Here is a 20,717-nt window from a genome sequence, read left to right as displayed (position 1 = left end):
CTTTCTCTCAAATAAATTAAAAAAAAAAAAAAACAAGAACCAACTGGTAGTTAACTGGTAGTTTTAAAAAAGAAGACACTGAAAACACTAACTGAAGAAGATACATGAACCCCTGTGCTGATTACAACATGATTTACAATAGCCAAGATATGGAAGCAACCCAAGTGTCCACTGATAGATGAATGGATCAAGAAGGTGATGTTTATAATGGAATATTACTCAGCCATAAAAAAGAATGAACTCTTGCCATTTACAACAACATGGATGGATCTAGAGGGTATAATGTTAAGTGAAATAAGTCAGACAGATAAAGACAAATACCACATGATTTCACTCAGATGTGAAATTTAAGAAACAAATAAAGAAAGGAAAAAGAGCCAAAGAAACAACCTGGAATTTTAAATACAGAGAACAAATTGATGGTTATCAAAGGGCAAATGGGTTGAAGGATGGGTGAAATAGATAAAAGATAAAAGGAATCAAGAATGCACTTTTCTGGATGAGCACTAAGTAATGTACATGACTGTTGAATCATTACATTATACATCTGAAACTAACATAACACTGCATATGTTAATTATGCACCAACTAAAAAAGACATGGATATTTTGAAATAATGTTCACTAAAAAAATATATCATTACAATATTAAGTTAAGTTTAATATATAATAAATACTTTGAATGCCAAAGAAAATTCTGGTTATGTAATATTAAATAAAAATGTAAGACATAAGAATCATATCATGATTTCTAGAACAATGTGTGAAAATATGCTTAAAGAACAAAATATTTTCCAGAAATTAATGATTACTATCTGGGTATGATTATTATGATCATTACAAGGTTTCCTATAACCTATTTTTTAAGTGAACAGATGTCATTGATATATTAAATAGAAAATTGAAACTCTGAAACAAATGAAATAAGAAATAGTAAGTAAAGGACTTATCTTAAAGTGATGAAAACTGATGTGGAAAAAAAAAAGAACAATCAAAGGAAAAAAATGAATGATTTGACTATGTGGAAATCACTAGGCATCATGGTACACAGTTCTTAAAGAGTTTCTACCAGGGGGATGCCTGGATGGCTCAGAGGGTTAAGTATCTGTCTTTGGCTCAGGTCATGATCCCGGGGTCCTAGGATCGAGTCTTGCATCAGGCTCCCTGCTCAGTGGGGAGTCTGCTTCTTCCTCTCCCTCTCCCTTCTCCTGGTTTGTGCTCTCTCTCACTCTCGCTCTCAAATAAATAAGATCTTTTTTTAAAAATTTCTACCAGCAACTACCATAAATATGGTTCATTCATTCATCCTCTCGTTACTTGTTCATTCAACAAATACTTAACAGGTCCTAAAATGTGCTACCAACTGCCACAGGTGGTGCTACAAATAAAGTAGATAAAGCACAAAAGTGCTTTTCTCATCAAACTTATACCTGGAAGAATGTGGAGATAAACAAAATAAGTGAGCAAAGCTGGGAGGCAGCCAGCTCTATATGATGGTTGACTATCACCACCAGCACCAGCAGCAGCAGCATATGTTGTAGAGAAAAATAACATCTGAAAAGGGCTTAGAGGCACAGAGTGGTGAGATATCACTGTGACTGCAAACTTAAATATGCGACGTTATGATGCTTAATTTTATGTGTCCACTTGCCTAGACCCTGGTGCCCAATTGTTTGGTTAAGCATGAGTCTCGATGTCGCTATGAAGATATTTTTTAAATGCAATTAATATTTAAATCGTTAAAATCTGAGTGAAGCAGACAATCCCCCATAATGTGTGCAGGCTTCATTCAGTGAATGGAAGGCCTAAAGGGCAAAGACGGAGACAGAGGAGGATGGAGTTCTGCCTTCAAATTGCAACATCGTCATCATTCTGCCTGAGCTTCCAGCCTTCTGAATCAAAACTGTAACATGAACACTTCTTTTTTTTTAATGAAAAGAAAGAAAACTTTATTTTTCCAAAAACAACATGGCTATACATTTTTAGGAAAAACTACAGACAGAATCTACAACAACAAAGCTGCAAGAGTTGGTAAGTGGAGTTAGGAAGGCAGTGGGATGAAGGTCAACATACAAGAATCAACTCTATTACCAGTTATATAGAATTTGATATTGTAGGGCAACTTTGGAAAACAATACTCATTTGGAAAAGAAAAAAATTTTTAAATACCATTTATAATAGCTTCTCAAAACATAAGCTGCTTAGGGACCAAACAAACACACACACACACAAACAAACAGCAACTGACTCATAAATACAGAGAATAAACTGATGCTTGCCAGAGGGAGGAGGGGTCTGGGGCTAGGAGAAATAGGCGGAGGGGATCAAGATGTACAAACTTCCAGTTATAAAATAAATACATCACAGGTGAAAGGAAAGTTCAGCAACTGCCAGGAAGAAATCACTGTCAAGGATTTATGTACTGTCATTCTCCCATCCACAGTTAGAGAGGAAAGTGAGTGAGTCTCAGAGAGGTGGCCCAGGCTAGTACTCAACTCTATGGGGGAGAAAGCTAACTAAGGCCACAAAGATACTGATGTTTAAATATCAGTATTATTTAAATAATTACTTAATGATAATTATTAATGATGGCTTAGAGACTGTGGAAGAAACATGTACAAAATCACACTGAAATCACTAGAAACAGCAACGTAACCTGATGGCATTTGAGTAGTATCTGACCCGCTGTCATATGCTGGTGTTGAAGCTCATTTTATGCATGGAGAGAATTGCTAACAAAAAAAAAAAAAAGCCAGCTTCCAACATCAAAGTTATTTCTGCTTTGTAAATAGCACATGAACCACATGGTCTCGGATCTGTTTGGTCTTAATCCCATAAATGATGGGATTTAGCATAGGAGGAGCCAGAATGCAGACATTGGACAGTAGGACATGAATGTGGGGTGCAATGTGGTGTCCAAACCTCTGAGTAAGGGTTGTAAAGATCCCAGGCCCATAAAAAAGGACGATGACACAGACATGGGAACCACAGGTATTGAGAGCTTTGTGATGAGCATCTCCGGATGGGATGCGGAAAACAGCACGGAGAATCAGCACATATGAAATAAAAATCAACACAATATCTAAGACCACTGTTGACACTAGGACAAAAATCCCATACCAGATGTTCACTCGAATGTCATTACAGGAAGCATGGGCCAAGACAATGTGCTTACAAGCTGTGTTTGGGAGGATGTTACTTTTGCAGAAAGTCAATCTTTTCAGAAGAAATATTACAGGGAAAATTGTACCGTAACTTCTCAGACAGACAGTCACTCCAATTTTCCCAATCAGAGCAGGTGTAAGAATAGTGGTGTATCTCAGGGGGTAGCATATAGCAATGTAGCGGTCAAACGCCATCACCAGCAAGATCCCTGACTCAGAGATGAAGGTGCAGTAGATGAAGAAGAGCTGAGTGATGCAACGATCCAGGGAGATCTCCCCAGCATGGAACCAGAAGATGGCCAAGGCCTGAGGTATGGTGCACGTGGAAAGAATGAGATCTGCTCCGGCCAGCATGCAGAGGAAGAGGTACATGGGTTCCCAGAGGTTGCGACTTGTAAGGATAATGCAGATGAGCAGACTGTTCCCAAGCAGGGAGACGACATAGGAAATGAGGAAGGGGATGGAAAGCCACATGTGCTGGTCCTCTAGCCCGGGGACGCCCAGTAAGTGGAAGACCGTGTGGCTAACCCCTGTGTGGTTTAAGGCAGTCATGCCTGGAACAGACCTTCCTATTCACAAAGAGGAAAATTCAGTTTATACACAAAGATTTTCTTTGCTGTTACCAAGGGCTTTTCACATCTACTTAATGCTATTCCATTTTGAGAGTGCCAGGAACTACGATACCAACAGTAAATAAGACAGTTTGTTCAAGAATAGGGGAAAAAAGAGGGAGATACAGAGGCAACCCAAGAAACAGACACTTAATTACAGAGAACAAACTGATGGTCACCAGAGGGGAGGTGGGTGGGGGGATGTGTGAAATAGGTGATGCGGATGAAGGAGGACACTTGTTGTGATCAGCACCCACTGATGTATGGAAGTGTTGACTCACCATATTACACACTCACAACTAATAGTACACTATGTTAACTAACTAGAATTTAAATGAAAACATTTTTTAAATAAACAAAGAATTTTTAAAGATATGCTTTGTTTTCTGAACAAGGTCTTAAGCTCATAAATAAAACAGATATTTACATAACTAATAAAATTAAATTATTAAGTCAATATTAGTTATACAGGAAAATTTTAATATGGAAACACAATAGAAGTAATTCTTGTTATTCATATTTATAATGGCCTTAGGAAGGACTTCAGGGGCACCTGGGTGGCTCTGTAAGTTAGGCATCTACCTTTGGCTCAGGTCCCGATCTTGGGCTCCTCAGATAGAGCCCCATGTTGGGTTCCCTGCTCAGCGAGGAGCCTGCTTCTCCCTCTCCCTCTGACTCTCCTCCCACTCACTCACTCATGCTCTCTCTCACTGTTTCTCAAACAAATAAATAAAAACTAAAAAAAAAAAAAAGAATGATTTCTTATCTGATCTTAACCTTGAAAATAAAGTAGGATGTCTTCAAGTTAAGGGACTGTCAAGTGATGAATCAAGAGAAGTTGTCTTGGAGTTTAAAAAAAAAAATGTTTGACCTACAAATGCAAAATATGTCTAAAGCAGCTTTCAGTTCTGTGAGGTTGTGATGTTGCAAATTTGGAGCAATTGGGAAAAAAATGGCAACAAAAGTAGATTGGCTCCAAATATTATTTAAAGGGAACAGATTTCGTCAGTTACGAAAAATGGTCAGCCATAAATTGTTTTGAAATCGGAAAGCATTTTGGATATATTTATCTGACAGCCATATAGAAAAGGGAAAGGATGGAAAAAGGGAGCAAAGACTAAAATTTGATGAGGTTTGCCCTAGTGAGAGAAATTTATGTATTCATGCATTGCTATCACAGTGAAATAAGATCAAGGAACTAACCTTTTTTTTTTTTCAGTGATAATTTTTTTTTAATTTTATTTTTTATAAACATATATTTTTTTTTTCCCCAGGGGTACAGGTCTGTGAATCTCCAGGTTTACACACTTCACAGCACTCACCAGGAACTAACCTTTTTAAAGTAGCCTCTCAATTTTAGGCACTAATGTAAAAATGTTACTTACCACACACAGCATTCATTTCTTCTGCCAACACAGCCAGTAGGGACTGTCACCACTCACTTTTGAAAACAGAAATTTCAGCTTCAAGAATATTGTCACAACTTAAAGAACAGAGCTGGAAACTTTTCTAAATATCCTAGACATAATTTTCTCCTCTTTGAAATGGGTTAAGAAAAAGAGACCTTTCTAGACCACTGGAAATGACCTGGGCCAGGGGCGGGTGTGGGGGGGAGAGACGCGCAGGGAGGGTAGAGGGCAGGATGGGGGGAGGGGTGAGAGCAGTGGAACAAAGGCAGCCCACAGCAGGCAGCCATGTCCTACCTCTTCAACACAGGGTAGAGACCAGGAAAAATACTGCAAAGTCTTAATGATTACTTATTGAAACCCCACCAGTTTTGCTATTTGTTTCCTTGGTAATGTCTCTAAAAAGAAAAAGGGAAAATTCTGTGCATCCTGTATCCAAGCCAGGGGAAGGCTGAGAAGTTGAGAGATAGTTCTGTTGTCCAGTGCACTGCAGAAGAAAGAACCAGAACCTGGATAGAGGGCAAGCAGACCCAACTATAAGAACTGGTGAGGAAAACCACAAAAAGTTAACAAATGCATTGTTGTATTTACTCCATGCCTGCTCAGTGCCTAGCACATAGTAATCACACAAAATCATTCATTCCCCGGCCTTCCAGGTTTATTCCCCTCACCCTCTAAATTTAATTTCCAGACTAGGAAAATCCACTCCTATGTTCATTGCTATAGTACCCCTGAGAAATGGCCAACACTGTCCTGAAAATAAAATAGCATGAACAGAGCCCAGGAGAGGCTTGTGAGGATGGGCCTGCTGTGGAGACCACCCACCACCAGGTCCTTCTGTGGCCACACAACCACTGCAAGAATATGTAGGGACCAGAGGAAAGCCATTCTGCCAGAGAAGCTGGAAGAAATCAAAATCAATATGAAAACGCCACTGAGTCTGATGCACAAAGGAATAGCAAGCTAAAGTGATGGAGAGAAAGCAAGTCTTAAATAACTGAAACGAGAAGTGAAGAGGACCAGTTCACAGATGTTGATGGACATTGGATACCAACTTGGCAGCAGCATGCAGGAATGTTCTTTGGAGTGGAAAACTATACCTGTTACAGAGCTTGCCATTTGGGGGCTGGTCTCTGGGTGAAGTTGCATGAACTGGAATGGTTCCTCAAGGAACTCAAGGGCACCTTAAGGGCACCTTAAAAAACTCAAGTGCAGGGCACCCGGGTGGCTCAGTGGGTTAAGCCTCTGACATTGGCTTGGGTCATGATCTCACGGTCCTGGGATCGAGTCCTGCATCGGGCTCTCTGCTCAGCGGGGAGCCTGCTTCCCGCTTTCTCTCTGCCTGCCTCTCTGCCTACTTGTGATCTCTCTCTGTCAAGGAAATAAATAAAATCCTTAAAAAAAAAAAAAAAGAAAACTCAAGTGCCTCATGAAGTCTTCTGCAGCCTTAACCCAAGCATCTTCTCTCCCCTGAACAAGTGTTCTATCCCTGATTTGTGTTGTGGAGTTGCTGCCCGAACCCAGGGCCCTCTCACTATCTGCCCACTGTGTCAGTGTGCCCACAGCTTATTCTTTCCCCTCTGACTTCATGAGGAGTCTGATCATCAGACCACCTACCTCAGGGATAGTAACATATTGTCAATGTTTCCCAATCAACTGTAAACTTTCTGAGGTCTGAGAATGGTCTGTTAAGGTATGCATTCTCCCATAATCCAGCACACTGATACACCATGTGATTCCCCAGTAATGATAAACACTGAATGGGAGGCATAAACGGTGATGATAGGAGCCATGAATAAGGCCCTTCCAGAACCTAAAATGTTTACAGTAATCAGGTTCTGATGTCAGTGTGGAACCCTCTCTGGAGAGGCTCAAAGCGCCAGGCACATTGAGAGCTAAAGTATGGATGCAAGTCCAAAGTGTCCCCTCTCCCCCTCCCAGACAGCCCTTTCCACTCTACTGGGAAAGTCCATATTTGTGACTCTGGTCCAGTGGTGTGCTGGTAAGATAGTCCTTTAATAAAACTCTTTTCAAAAAGCCCTGTTTTATGTTATAGTGTCTGCCAATTCCTTAGGTGAAAATACTCCTGTGTAGTCAGTTTCACTCTATGAGCATGATGTCCCTATACACAGAGTTTGAAAGAAATGTAGCATACATATCTTAAGCACATCTCAGAAAGCCAATCGGGAAACACTGACAATATGCCACTAACCCCAGTAGGTGGTCCTTGTGAAATCAGAGGGCAAGGAATGAGCTTCAGCCCCCTACAGCTGTCAGCACTCCCATTCTACCCACTTAGCTCCCCACAAATCTTCTAATACTTTCAACCATTCTCCTTAGGCCCCATACCCCCACAATGGCCGGTTTTCCTCCTGAAATGTCACTTCACAGTAGTCACCTGCTTCAGAGGGAGTTCTCAAGGGCTAGAATGGGATGAATCGAAGGATTCTGAGCAGTAGGCAGCAGGCAGCAGAGTCTTTATGCATTTGCCTAAAGACCGCAGAGGAAGCTGACACCCAAGGGACCGCAGCTGAATGCACATGCCTCAGGTCCTGAGGGTTCCCTGGTCACACCCACACCAGATTCCATGTACACATGGACTACTTTCAAGAAATGCAATGTTAGCCTTGTTATGTAAAATAGCCCTGTTTCTGTTTCAGTGGAAAGTAGTAAACACATTAATCCCATTACCAATCAAAATATATAACCTGAAAATCAATATACAAATTATTTTTTATAAATTTTCTTTCTTAGGACAGCTTTCTATTTAAAGAAAAACTGCATAGTACACAGCTGCCATAGACCCAGTTTCCCCTGCTAGCATTTTACATTGGTGTGGCATGTTTGTTACAATTAATGAAACAATATGGATGAATTTTCATTAAGTAATATCTGTACTTTATTCAGACTCCTTTAGTTTTTACCTGCTGTCCTTTTTCTATTCCAAGAGCCCATTCAGAATACCACATGGTATTTAGTAGTAACTTCTCTTTAGGCTGCGCTAACTTTCCTTGTCATTGATGATCTTTACAAGCTTAACCAGTAGAAGTCGAGTATTTTGTAAGATGACCCTCAAATGGGATTTGCCTGATGTTCCTTTTGTGATTATGCTGAGGTTATAGGGTTTGAGGAGGAAGAAGGCAGAGGAAAGTTACAGTTTTTATCACATTGTAACAAGGGTACTTAGTATAACATGCCTCATGGCTGCTGATGTTGATTTCATTCACATGGCTGAGTTTCTTTCCCGATCCTCCACTGCAGAGTTACTCTTCGTCTCTCTTTCCAGAATGAACTCTCCAGAGGAAAGTCACTGACTGTAGCCCACGCATAGGTGGGGAGTTTTGCTCCACTTCCTTGTGGCTAGAGTAAGTATATAAGTTGTAAGAATTATTCTGCACAGGAGTTCTGTTCTCCCCCACACTGGTGTACTTATTCAATTATTTGTTGATGTTAGTATGGGAGCTTGGATATTTCTTTGGGTTATAATCCACTATTGCTTTTTTTTGCTGCCCAAATTCTTCATATTTGGCTATTGGGAGCTTTTAGTTGATTCCTGTGTCCCTTTAATATCTACCATCACTGTGTTTTGCTTGGTTTTGTTTGGCATGCCTCTACTCTCTGGCACAAGATGCTCCAGAAACACCTTATGCATGTGTTTAATGCATAAGGTGTTTCTGGAGCATCTTTAATATGATGTGGAAAAAAGGGAACCCTCATGCTCTGTTGGTAAGAACATAAATTGGTGCAGCTACTGGTGGGAAACAGTATGGAGATTCCTCAAAAAACTAAAACTAGGGGTGCCTGGGTGGTTCAGTCGGTTAAGTGTCTGCTTCGGCTCAGGTCATGATCCCAGAATCCTGGCATCAAGTCCCGCATCAAGCTCCCCACTCAGCAGGTAGCCTGCTTCTCCCTCTCCTCCCTGCTCCTGCTCTCTCTCACTATCTCTGCCTCTCTCTCTCCAATAAATAAAATCTTTAAAAAAAAAAAAAAAAACTAAACTGAAACTTGAAGCACCATATGATCCAGTAACTCCACTTCTGGGTATATACCCAAGGGAAACAAAAACACTAATTCAAAAAGACATATAGGGGTGCCTGTGTGGCTCAGTGGGTTAAAGCCTCTGCCTTCGGCTCAGGTCATGATCTCAGGGTCCTGGGCCCCATATCGGGCTCTCTGCTCAGCGGGGAGCCTGCTTCCCCCCTTCTCTCTCTGCCTGCCTCTCTGCCTACTTGTGATCTTTGTCTGTAAATAAATAAATAAAATCTTTATAAAAAAAAAAAAAAGACTTATATACCCATGTTTACTGCAGAATTACTTAAAATAGCCAAGATATGGAAGGAAGCAACTTAAGTATCCATAAATAGATGGACAAAAAAGATGGGGTGCATATACATATGCAGGAATATTAGTCAGCCATAGAAAGGAATGAAATCTTGCCATTTGCAACAACACAGGTGGACCTTAAGGGCATTATGTTACATGAAATAAGTCAGAGAATCATTTGTTGAAATGTCAGTCCTTTCTCCATTGAGTTGCTTTTGTTTCTTTGTCAGAGATAAACGACTCTACATGTGTGAGTCTATTTCTGGGCTCCCTATTCTGCTCCATTGATCTATGTGTAGATTCCTTCAACAGTGTCATCCTGTTCGGATTACTGCTGCTTTACAGAAGGTCTTGAATTCAGGTAGTGTGAATACTTCAATTTTGCTCTCCATTAGTACTGTGTTGGCTATTCTGGCTTTTGCCTTTCCATAAGTACTTTAGAATCATGTTTGTCAATACTTATAAAAACGTTAATGGGGGGGGGTCCCTGGGTGGCTCAGTTGGTTAATCAGGTCATGATCCCAGGGTCCTGGGATCAAGCCCCACATCGGGCTCCCTGCTCAGTGGGGAACCTGCTTCTCCCTCTGCCCCTCTCCCTGGCCATGCTTTCTTTCTCTCTCTCTCAAATAAATAAATAAAATCCTAAAAAAAGTTAATGGAATTCTGATTGGAATTACTTTCAAAGTTAGGAAAAATTAACATCTTAACAATATTGTATTCTAATCTATAGCCACTGAATCTCTATCCATTTCTCCATACCTTATTTGATTCTATCGTCAGAGTTTTGTGGGTTTTCACATATATACCTTGCACATATTTTGTTAGATTTATACCTAGGTATTCCATATGTTTTCCTAGTGGTATTTTATTTTATTTTTAAAGACATTTATTTGGGGGAGGGGGACAGAGGAAGGAGAGAATCTCAAGTAGACTTCCCACTGAGCACAGACCCTGATGATCATGAACTGAACCGAAACCAAGAATCCTAGCTTAACCGACTGAGCCATCCAGGTGCCCCTTCTGGTAGTGTTTCAAATTATATTTTTCTTTTAATTTTAAATCCAATTGTCTAAGGTTGTATGGAAGGAAAGAACTGACTTACTTATACTTGCACTCATTGGTTCCAGAAGTGGTTTGGGTTTTGGTTTTTTGGGGTTTTTTTTTTTTTAATCAGTTCTTTGGAATTTTCTACACAAACACTTATATCATCTGTGAGTAGACATAGTATTGATTTTTCCTTTCCAATTAGTATATCCTGTATTTCCTTTCTTGTTACACTAAGTAAGACTTCTAGTACAATGTTGAATAAGACTGACAAGAAAGTACATCCTTACTTGGTTTCCTGTCTTATGGGGAAGGTATTCAGTTTATCACCATTAAGTATAATGTTATCTGTAGATATGTTTATAGACTTTTCTCTGTCAGGCTGGAGGATTTTCTCTTTACTCCTACTCCCCTGGGAGTTTTACCATGAGTTAGTGTTTAGTTTTTTAAAGTGCTATTTCTGCAATAATTAGTAAAATAATTAGTAAAAAATTTTTATTTTTTAGCCTTTTGATGTGGTAAATTACCATGATCAATTTTCAGATATTGAGCCAGCTTTGCACACCTGGAATAAATCCCACTTACACATGGCATACACTTCTTTTTAATATTGGGGGACTCTATTTGCTAATATTTTCCTTGAGGCTTTTTGCATCTATGTTCATTAACTTGCCCTGTAGCTTTCCTTTCTTGGGTTCTTTTTTCCAGCTTCATTGAGGTAGGATAGACAAAAAAATTATATCTGTTTAGCAGTGGAAGAAGTGATGCCAACACGGTGGTGGCCTACATGGTTTCTCTTTTCTCTCACTTTTTTTTATTTCTTTTCAGCATAACAGTATTCATTGTTTTTGCACCACACCCAGTGCTCCATGCAATCCATGTCCTCTCTAATACCCACCACCTGGTTCCCCCAACCTCCCACCCCCCGCCCCTTCAAAACCCTCAGATTGTTTTTCAGAGTCCATAGTCTCTCATTGTTCACCTCCCCTTCCAATTTCCCTCAACTCCCTTCTCCTCTCTAACTCCCCTTGTCCTCCATGCTATTTGTTATGCTCCACAAATAAGTGAAACCCTATGATAATTGACTCTCTCTGCTTCACTTATTTCACTCAGCATAATCTCTTCCAGTCCCGTCCATGTTGCTACAAAAGTTGGGTATTCATCCTTTTTGATGGAGGCATAATACTCCATAGTGTATATGGACCACATCTTCCTTATCCATTCATCCGTTGAAGGACCTCTTGGTTCTTTCCACGGTTTGGCAACCGTGGCCATTGCTGCTATAAACATTGGGGTACAGATGGCCCTTCTTTTCACTACATCTGTATCTTTGGGATAAATACCCAGTAGTGCAATTGCAGGGTCATAGGGAAGCTCTATTTTTAATTTCCTGAGGAATCTCCACACTGTTTTCCAAAGTGGCTGCACCAACTTGCATTCCCACCAACAGTGTAAGAGGGTTCCCCTTTCTCCACATCCCCTCCAACACATGTTGTTTGCTGTCTTGCTAATTTTGGCCATTCTAACTGGTGTAAGGTGGTATCTCAATGTGGTTTTAATTTGAATCTCCCTGATGGCTAGTGATGATGAACATTTTTTCATGTGTCTGTTAGCCATTTGTATGTCTTCATTGGAGAAGTGTCTGTTCATATCTTCTGCCCATTTTTTTGATATGATTGTCTGTTTTGTGTGTGTTAAGTTTGAGGAGTTCTTTATAGATCCTGGATATCAACCTTTTGTCTGTACTGTCATTTGCAAATATCTTCTCCCATTTCGTGGGTTGCCTCTTTGTTTTCTTGACTGTTTCCTTTGCTGTGCAGAAGGTTTTGATCTTGATGAAGTCCCAAAAGTTCATTTTCGCTTTTGTTTCCTTTGCCTTTGGAGACGTATCTTGAAAGAAGTTGCTGTGGCTGATATCGAAGAGGTTACTGCCTATGTTCTCCTCTAGGATTCTGATGGATTCCTGTCTCACATTGAGGTCTTTTATCCATTTCGAGTTTATCTTTGTGTACAGTGTAAGAGAATGATTGAGTTTCATTCTTCTACATATAGCTGTCCAGTTTTCCCAGCACCATTTATTGAAGAGACTATCTTTTTTCCACTGGATATTTTTGCCTATTTTGTTGAAGATTATTTGACCATAGAGTTGAGGGTCCATATCTGGGCTCTCTACTCTGTTCCACTGGTCTATGTGTCTGTTTTTATGCCAGTACCATGCTGTCTTGGTGATGACAGCTTTGTAGTAAAGCTTGAAATCAGGTAACATGATGCCCCCCGTTTTATTTTAACAACTGATCAGACTGATCTGTAACTGAACAAAATTGCCTCTACATAGCACACGAAGGATCCCAGGGGAGAGCTAGCCCATCTGTGTATCTGAATATAAAGGAAGGCTCTGGGTAAGGGCTGTGGATCCAAAGGAGTCCACAAATCTGCCCTGCCCCATTCCTGGAGACCCTGTGGTGGGATGGGTGGGGGGTGGGGGGAGAGAAAGAACACCAAACCCCTGATGAGTGCAAAACTGGGCATACACCCGTGGTCAAAAGAGAATTTACAGAACTCTGGCCTGCCTGAAGGGAGATTCCAGTACATCATGGGAACGGGATCCAGGTGAGTTTGGAAGAAAGGGATGAACTCGCAGAAGTACCCCCTTTCCCAGAGTGACCCTGAAAGGGCTAAACTTTTGGCAGCACCAGCTGGCAACTTCTCCAGCAAGGGAGTGGGAAGCAACTTCTCCCATGCAGGAGGTGGAAAGCAAAAGCCATGACTGCCTGGTGTACCTGTTGTCTGGGTTAGGGCCAGAGAAACCCGTTTCTCTCCAGCAGCACCCAGATTTCTGAGGTGGGTCCTCCATGAGTGGAGGGAGTGAACAGAAAGGAAAGGAAGCAGATAAGAATATCAAAGAGCATTAAAGAAATGCACTTCGAGATGTGTGCTTCAGGACTTTAGCAGGAATTCTACGACAGACCTCTGGGAGTACCCCAGCACCCCACAGAGCCTCAGGTGCTAAGCAACATCTCCCACCACTCTGCTACCAGCTCCCTGGACACCCTCCCAATTGTATCTTGGAGAACCAGCTCCCACTGAAGAAACTACAAATTTGATCTAGGGCGCCACCTTCTGAAACGTGAAAAAAAGGTTTTTAATTGCCAGCCTGTTCAATTGTAAAAAAGTAAACATGAATTTTTTTTTTCCTCCTCTCAAAATTGATTTTTACTCAACGTATAACAGTATATTAGTTTCACGTGTACAACATAATGCTTCAGTATTTGTACATATGACAAATGATCACTATAATCAACCTAGTTAACATCCATCACCACACAGTCAGTTTCTTGTGATGGAACTTTTAAGATCTACTCTCTTAGCCACTTTCAAATATACAGTGTGATTAACTATACTCACCATACTATACATTACATCCCCGTGATTTCTGTATTTTATAACTGCGAGTTTGCACCTTTCACTGCCTTTACCCATGTCACTCACACCCCAGCCTCCAGCAACCACAAATCTGTTCTCTGTATCTGTGAGCTCAGTAGGTGGGGTTTTTAAAATTCCACATATAACTGGGATGTTACAGTATTTATTTTTCTGTATCTGATTTATTTCACTTAGCATAATGCTTTCAGGGTCCATCCATGTTCTTATAAATGGCAAGATTTCCTTTTTTATGGTGAAAAAATATTCTATGTGTGTGTGTGTTTGTATACATATACATTATATATATTATATGTATATATTTTATAGCATGATGAGTATATATATATATATATATGTATACACACCACATTTTCTTTATTCATTTATCCACCAATGAACACTTGTCACTTCCATGTCTTGGTTATTGTAAATAATGCTGCAATATATGTGAGGGTGCAGATATCTTTTTGAGTTAGTATTTTTCTTTCCTTGGAGTAAATACCCACACAGTGGAATTTCTGGATTATATGGTAGTTGTATTTTTAATTTCTTGAGGAACCTCCACACTGTTTTTCACAGTGGCTGCACCAATCCACATTTCCACCAACAGTGCACAAGGGTTCCCTTTTCTCCACATCCTCACTAACACTTGTTATTTCTTGTCTTCTTGGAGACAGCCATTCTAACAGGTTTGAGGTGATAATTTGTATTTGTATTTGTTTTGTATTTCCCTGATGATGAGTGATGTTAAGCATCATTTTTTGTGTCTATTGGTCATCTGGATGTGTTCTTTGGGAAAATGTCCATTCATTTCCTCTGCCCACGTTTTAATTAGTTGGATTTTTGCTACTGAATTATATAAATTCAACAACTCATACATATTTTGGATATTAACTTTTTGTCGGAATACCAGATATTTTCTCTCATTCCATATGTTACATTTTCATTGTGTTGATGTTTTCCTTTGTTTCACAGGATCATTTTAGTTTGATGTAGTTCCACTTGTTTATTTTTGTTTTGTGGCTTTTGCTTTTGGTGTCAAATCTAGAAAATCATTGCCAAGACTAATGTCAAGAAGCTTACCTGCTATGTTTTCTTCAATGAATTTTCTGGTTTCATGTCATATTCAAGTCTTTAATCCACTTTGAGTTAGTTCTGGCATATGGTATAAGATAGTAATTCAGTTTCATTCATTTGCACGTGACTGGCCAGTTTTCCCAACACCATTTATTGAAGAGACTGTCTTTTCCCCCATTGTATATTCTTGGCTCCTCTATCATGAATTAACTGACCATATATGTGGGGGAGGTTTCTAGGCTGTCGATTCTCCTTCATTCATCAGTGTCTCTGTTTTCATGGAAATGCCATACTGTTTTGATCACTATAGCTTTATTCAAGTTTGAAATCAGAGAGTGTGATGCTTATACCTTTATTATTTCTCAAGATTTTTTTGGATATTTAGGGTCTTTTCTGGTTCCATACATATTTTAGGATTTTTTGTTCCAATGATGAAAAACACCATTGGAATTTTGATAGAGATTGCATTAAATCTGTACATTACTTTAATAAATTCTTAACTAAGGAAAATGTCTGTTACTTCAAATGTAAACTGGGTAAAAACATGCAAACTATGAAGTTAAATCACTATCTTAAACCACTCACAAAAATTAATTCAAAATGGATTGAAAACTTAAACATATGACCTGATACTGTAAAACTCCTAGAGGGAAAAGGGAAGAAGCTCCTTGACATTGGTCTTGGCAATGATTTTCTGAATATGTCACCAAAAGCACAAACAACAAAAGAAAGAAACTAACAGATGTGGTTATATCAGTCATAAAAGCTTCTGCACAACAAAAGAAGCAGTTCACAAAATGAAAAGGCAACCTGCAGAATGAGAGAAAGTTTTGCAAGCCATATATCAGAAAAGGGGTTAATATCCAAAATATATAAAGAAATACAACTCAATAACAACAAAAACAACAACAATCCAAATTGAGAAATGAGGAGAGGAACTAGACATTTTTGAAAGAAGACATCCAAATGGCTAACAAGTTCATGAGAAGGTGCCCCAAATCATTAACTGTCAGGGAAATGCAAATCAAAACCACAGTGAGATACCACCTCATACCTGTTAGAGCAAGTATTATCAAGAAGAAGACAAGAGATAACAGGTACTGGTGAGAATGTGGAGAAAAGGGAGCTCTGTACACTACTGGTAGGAATGTAAATTTTTTCAGCCTCTATGGAAAACAATAAGGAGGTATCTCAAAAACACTAAAAATAGATCTACTGTGTGATCTAGCAATTCCATTTCTGGGTGTACACCAAAAAGAAATGAAAACAGGATCAAAACTCCTCAGAGTGTAGGGATAGAGGGTATGTACCTCAATATCATCAAAGCCATCAATGAAAAACCCACAGTGAATATCATTCTCAATGGGGTAAAACTGAGAGCTTTTCTCCTAAGGTCAGGAACATGGCAGGGATGTCCATTATCACCACAGCTATTCAACATAGTACTAGAAGTCCTAGCCTCAGCAATCAGACAACAAAAAGAAATAAAAGGCATCCAAATCAGCAAAGAAGTCAAACTCTCATTCTTTGCAGATGATATGATACTTTATATGGAAAACCCAAAAGACTCCACTCCAAAACTGCTAGAACTCATACAGGAATTCAGTAAAGTGTCAGGATATAAAATCAATGCACAGAAATCAGTTGCATTTCTAAACACCAATAACAAGACAGAAGAAAGAGAAATTGAGGAGTCAATCCCATTTACAATTGCACCCAAAATTTCAAGATACCTAGAAATAAACCTAACCAAAGAGGCAAAGTTTTTTACAGAAAACTGTAAAGTACTCATGAAAGAAATTGAAGAAGACACAAAGAAATAGAAAAATGTTCCATGCTCATGGATTGGAAGAATAAATATTGTGAAAATGTCTATGCTACCTAGAGGAATCCACACATTTAATGCAATCCCTATCAAAATACCATCAACTTTTTTCAAAGAAATGGAACAAATAATCCTAAAATTTATATGGAACCAGAAAAGACCCTGAATAGCCAGAGGAATATTGAAAAAGAAAGCCACCAGGCTGGTAGTGGGTATGATAGAGGACACATGTTGCATGGAGCACTGGGTGTGATGCATAAACAATGAATTTTGGAACACTGAGAAAAAATAAAATTAAATAAAATTTTTAAAAAAAAGAAAACCAAAGTTGGCAGCATCACAATTCCAGACTTCCAAGTTCCATTAAAAAGCTATAATCATTAAGACAGTATGGTACTGGCACAAAATCAGACACATAGACCAATGGAACAGACTAGAGAACCCAGAAATAGACCCTCAACTCTGGTCAACTCATCTTTGACAAAGAAGGAAAGAATGTCCAGTGGAAAAAAGACAGTCTCTTCAACAAATGTTGTTGAGAAAATAGGACAGCTGCATGCAGAAGAATGAAACTGGACCATTTCCTCCCACGACACCCAAAAATTGACTCAAAGTGGATGAAAGACCTCAATGTGAGACATTGATCCATCCAAATCCTTGAGGAGAACACAGGCAGCAACCTCTTCGACCTCAGCCACAGCAACTTCTTCCTAGAAACATCACCAAAGGCAAGCGAAGCAAGGGCAAAAATGAACTATTGGACTTCATCAAGATCAAAAGCTTTTCCACAGCAAAGGAAACAATCAACAAAATCAAAAGACAACTGACAGAATGGGGGAAGGTCATTGCAAATGACATATCAGATAAAGGGCTAGTAACCAAAATCTAGAAAGCACTTATCAAACTCAACACTCAAAGAACAAATAATCCAATCAAGAAATGGGCAGAGGACATGAATAGACATTTCTGCCAAGAAGACATCCAAATGGCCAATAGACATGAAGAAGTGCTCAACATCACTGGGCATTAGGGAAACACAGATCAAAGACAGTGACATAACACCTCACACGAGTTAGAATGGCTAAAACTAACAAGTCAGGGAACAACAGGTATTGGTGAGGATGTGGAGAAAGGGGAACCCTCCTACACTGTCTGTGGGAATGCAAGCTGGTGCAGCCACTCTAGAAAACAGCATGGAGATTCCCTGAAAAGCTGAAAGTAGAGCTACCCTACCACCCAGAAATCGCACTACTGGGTATTTACCCTAAAGATACAAATGTAGTGATCTGAAGGGGCATGTGCACCTGAATGTTTATAGCAGCAAAGTCCACAATAGCCAAACTATGGAAAGAGCCTAGATGTCCATCAACAGATGAATGGATAAAGAAGATGTGATAGTGGAATACTATGCAGCTATCAAAAAAACAAAGTCCGGCCATTTGCAACAATGTGGATAGAACTAGAGGGTATTATGCTATGTGAAATAAGTCAATCAGAGAAAGACAATTATCGTATGATCTCTGATATAAGGAATTTGAGAGGCAGGGCAGGGTGTAATGGGGGAAAGGAGGGAAAAATGAAACAAGATGGAACCGGGGAGGGAGACAAACCATAAGAGACTCTTAATCTCAGGAAACAAACTGAGGGTTGCTGGGGTGTGGGAAGGGATAGGGTGCCTGGATGATGGACATTGGGGAGGGTATGTGCTATGATGAATGCTGTGAATTGCATAAGACTGATGATTCACAGACCTGTACCCCTGAAACAATTAATACTTTATATGTTAAAAAAAAAAAAGAAATGAAAACAGGATGTCAAAGAGATATACGCACTCCCATGTTTATTGTGGCATTATTCACAGTAGCCAAGACATGGGAACAACCTTTATCTGATGAATGGACAAAGATGTGGTAAATATATACATTGAGATATTATTCACCCATGAGAAAGAAGGATATCTTGCCATTGGCAACAACATAGACGGATCTAGAGGGCATAACACTAAGTGAAATAAGTTCATCGAAAAAAGACAAATACCATACAATGAAAGGCAAATACTCATATGTGGAATTCGAGAAACAAAACAAAGAAAAAAAGAAACAAAAAGACAGACTCTTAAATATAGAGAACAAACAAGTGGTTGCCAGAGAGGAGGTGGGTAGGAGACGGGTGCAATAAGTGATGGGGATTAGGAGGACACTTATCATAATGAGCACTGAGTAATGTGTAGAACTGCTGAATTATACATTGTATACCTGAAACTAATAAAACACTGAATAAAAAAATTGTTTTTGTAAATCTGGGGTTCAAATTTTAAGAATCTATCATTAAAATAGAAGTTGAAAACTCAGAGAACTTTATGACAAAGATGTTCTTAGCAGGCTTATTTATACTATTAACATAGGTAAAAGCTATATTGAAAATATTACTATAGAATATTATGCAAACATTAGAAATTATAATCATTTTAAATTTTTAATGATATACTATATTATATTTATCATATATAGTAAAAGCTAAGATTTCAAGATCTTGTACATATTTTCATATCAATATATACACATGGAAGAAAGAATAGAGGGCATTACACCAAAAAAGGTATCAGTAATTTTCACCTGATTAAAGTTATTCTTTACATTTTTGTTATTTTCCAGTTGTCTTACATTGTCTTATTCTACACCTTATATTAAATACGACCCCTAAAATTAATTGATTTGGAAATTAAAGTGGGCTGTACACTTAGGAAACAAATAAAATTGAGCCATGAACTTGTAAAGAAACAATCAAAGCCATAGAAAAATTCTCAGAAAAAGCCAGCTTCCTGAAAATCACTACGGTAAAACTGTGCAAAGAAATACAATGTATATGTAGAAATGTATTGTAGAGATCTACATATATTCAAAATGATCAATGCCAGCAATGTGTTACTGAGTAAGAAAAGTAGGTTACAGAATCTTAGGTGCAGTATGATCAGTAATATGTATACATATATACACAAGAGAGAGAAATATGGCAAATAAGTTATTTCTCTCAGAGAGGATGTACCAACTGGAGACCACACTGGAAAGGAGCTGTGGTTAGAGAGCATGTCACAGAGGAGACCAGATGAGAAGTGGGTTTGGAAAGAGGAACAGGTGTTTCCACAAGCTGACGGAGGTTATCCCAAGGCAGAGCAGGGACATGAAGAGCGTGGCATGGTCTGGGAAAGGTGAAACGTTAATGGCCTGGTGCGTCTGACACTTGGGCCTCTTGGAAGGTGACATGGGAACTGTTGCTATAAAGAAGGTCAGGAATAAGGTCATCAAAGGCCTTGAATGCCCTGATAAGGAAGGAATCACTGAAGAACATGGCCTGATACTAAGATTTGGGGGCGTCCCCCATCCTCAGCATCTCCCCAGCCACGCCCCACCCGTGGAGTCTTTGCCCAATATGAGTGATTAGCCTCAGGCTCCTCAAATATTATTCTATAAAATATGAAACATGTAATTGATTTATGTTCTTCTATAACAACCACATGTGATGGCAGGATATAAATTGTGATAGAAATAACTGTGAAGCCTAGGAATCCCTGATTCTAAGAATGTCCTTTAGCCAAAACGAGGCGCATAAAGGAATGAAGGTTTGTATGTGATTGCCCAGATATCACAAGATGTCTCGGAAATTGCAAAGCTCTGTGAGGAATAGTTGAGCAAATTCCCAGGATAGAGCACTGTTGTTACTGATGCATTTCTAATAATCAGGCTATTGTTTAAGGAGAAAAAAAATTCATGCTGTCTCGGGTTCTTTGCAGATGGTAGTTGGCCCAGCCACACATGACAAAGCTCTCTGAGGTTATTTGGCCAATA

General features: G+C 39.2%; 1 protein-coding gene across 1 annotated transcript; it reads right to left on the bottom strand.

Annotated features, from left to right (window-relative positions):
* Window positions 1-2,770: 2,770 nt before the first annotated feature.
* On the bottom strand, window positions 2,771-3,715 carry LOC116865308 (olfactory receptor 52B4-like). Its single transcript, XM_032853578.1, has one exon. The coding sequence runs from the start codon at window positions 3,713-3,715 to the stop codon at window positions 2,771-2,773; it is 945 nt and encodes a 314-aa protein (XP_032709469.1).
* Window positions 3,716-20,717: the final 17,002 nt, after the last annotated feature.

The sequence above is a fragment of the Lontra canadensis genome, unplaced genomic scaffold, assembly GCF_010015895.1.
Source record: "Lontra canadensis isolate GAN:19392208 unplaced genomic scaffold, GSC_riverotter_1.0 scaffold7, whole genome shotgun sequence".
Lineage (NCBI taxonomy): Eukaryota > Metazoa > Chordata > Mammalia > Carnivora > Mustelidae > Lontra > Lontra canadensis.
The sequence above is the reverse complement of the archived record's forward strand: the minus strand, read 5'-3'. Positions and strand labels throughout refer to the sequence as shown.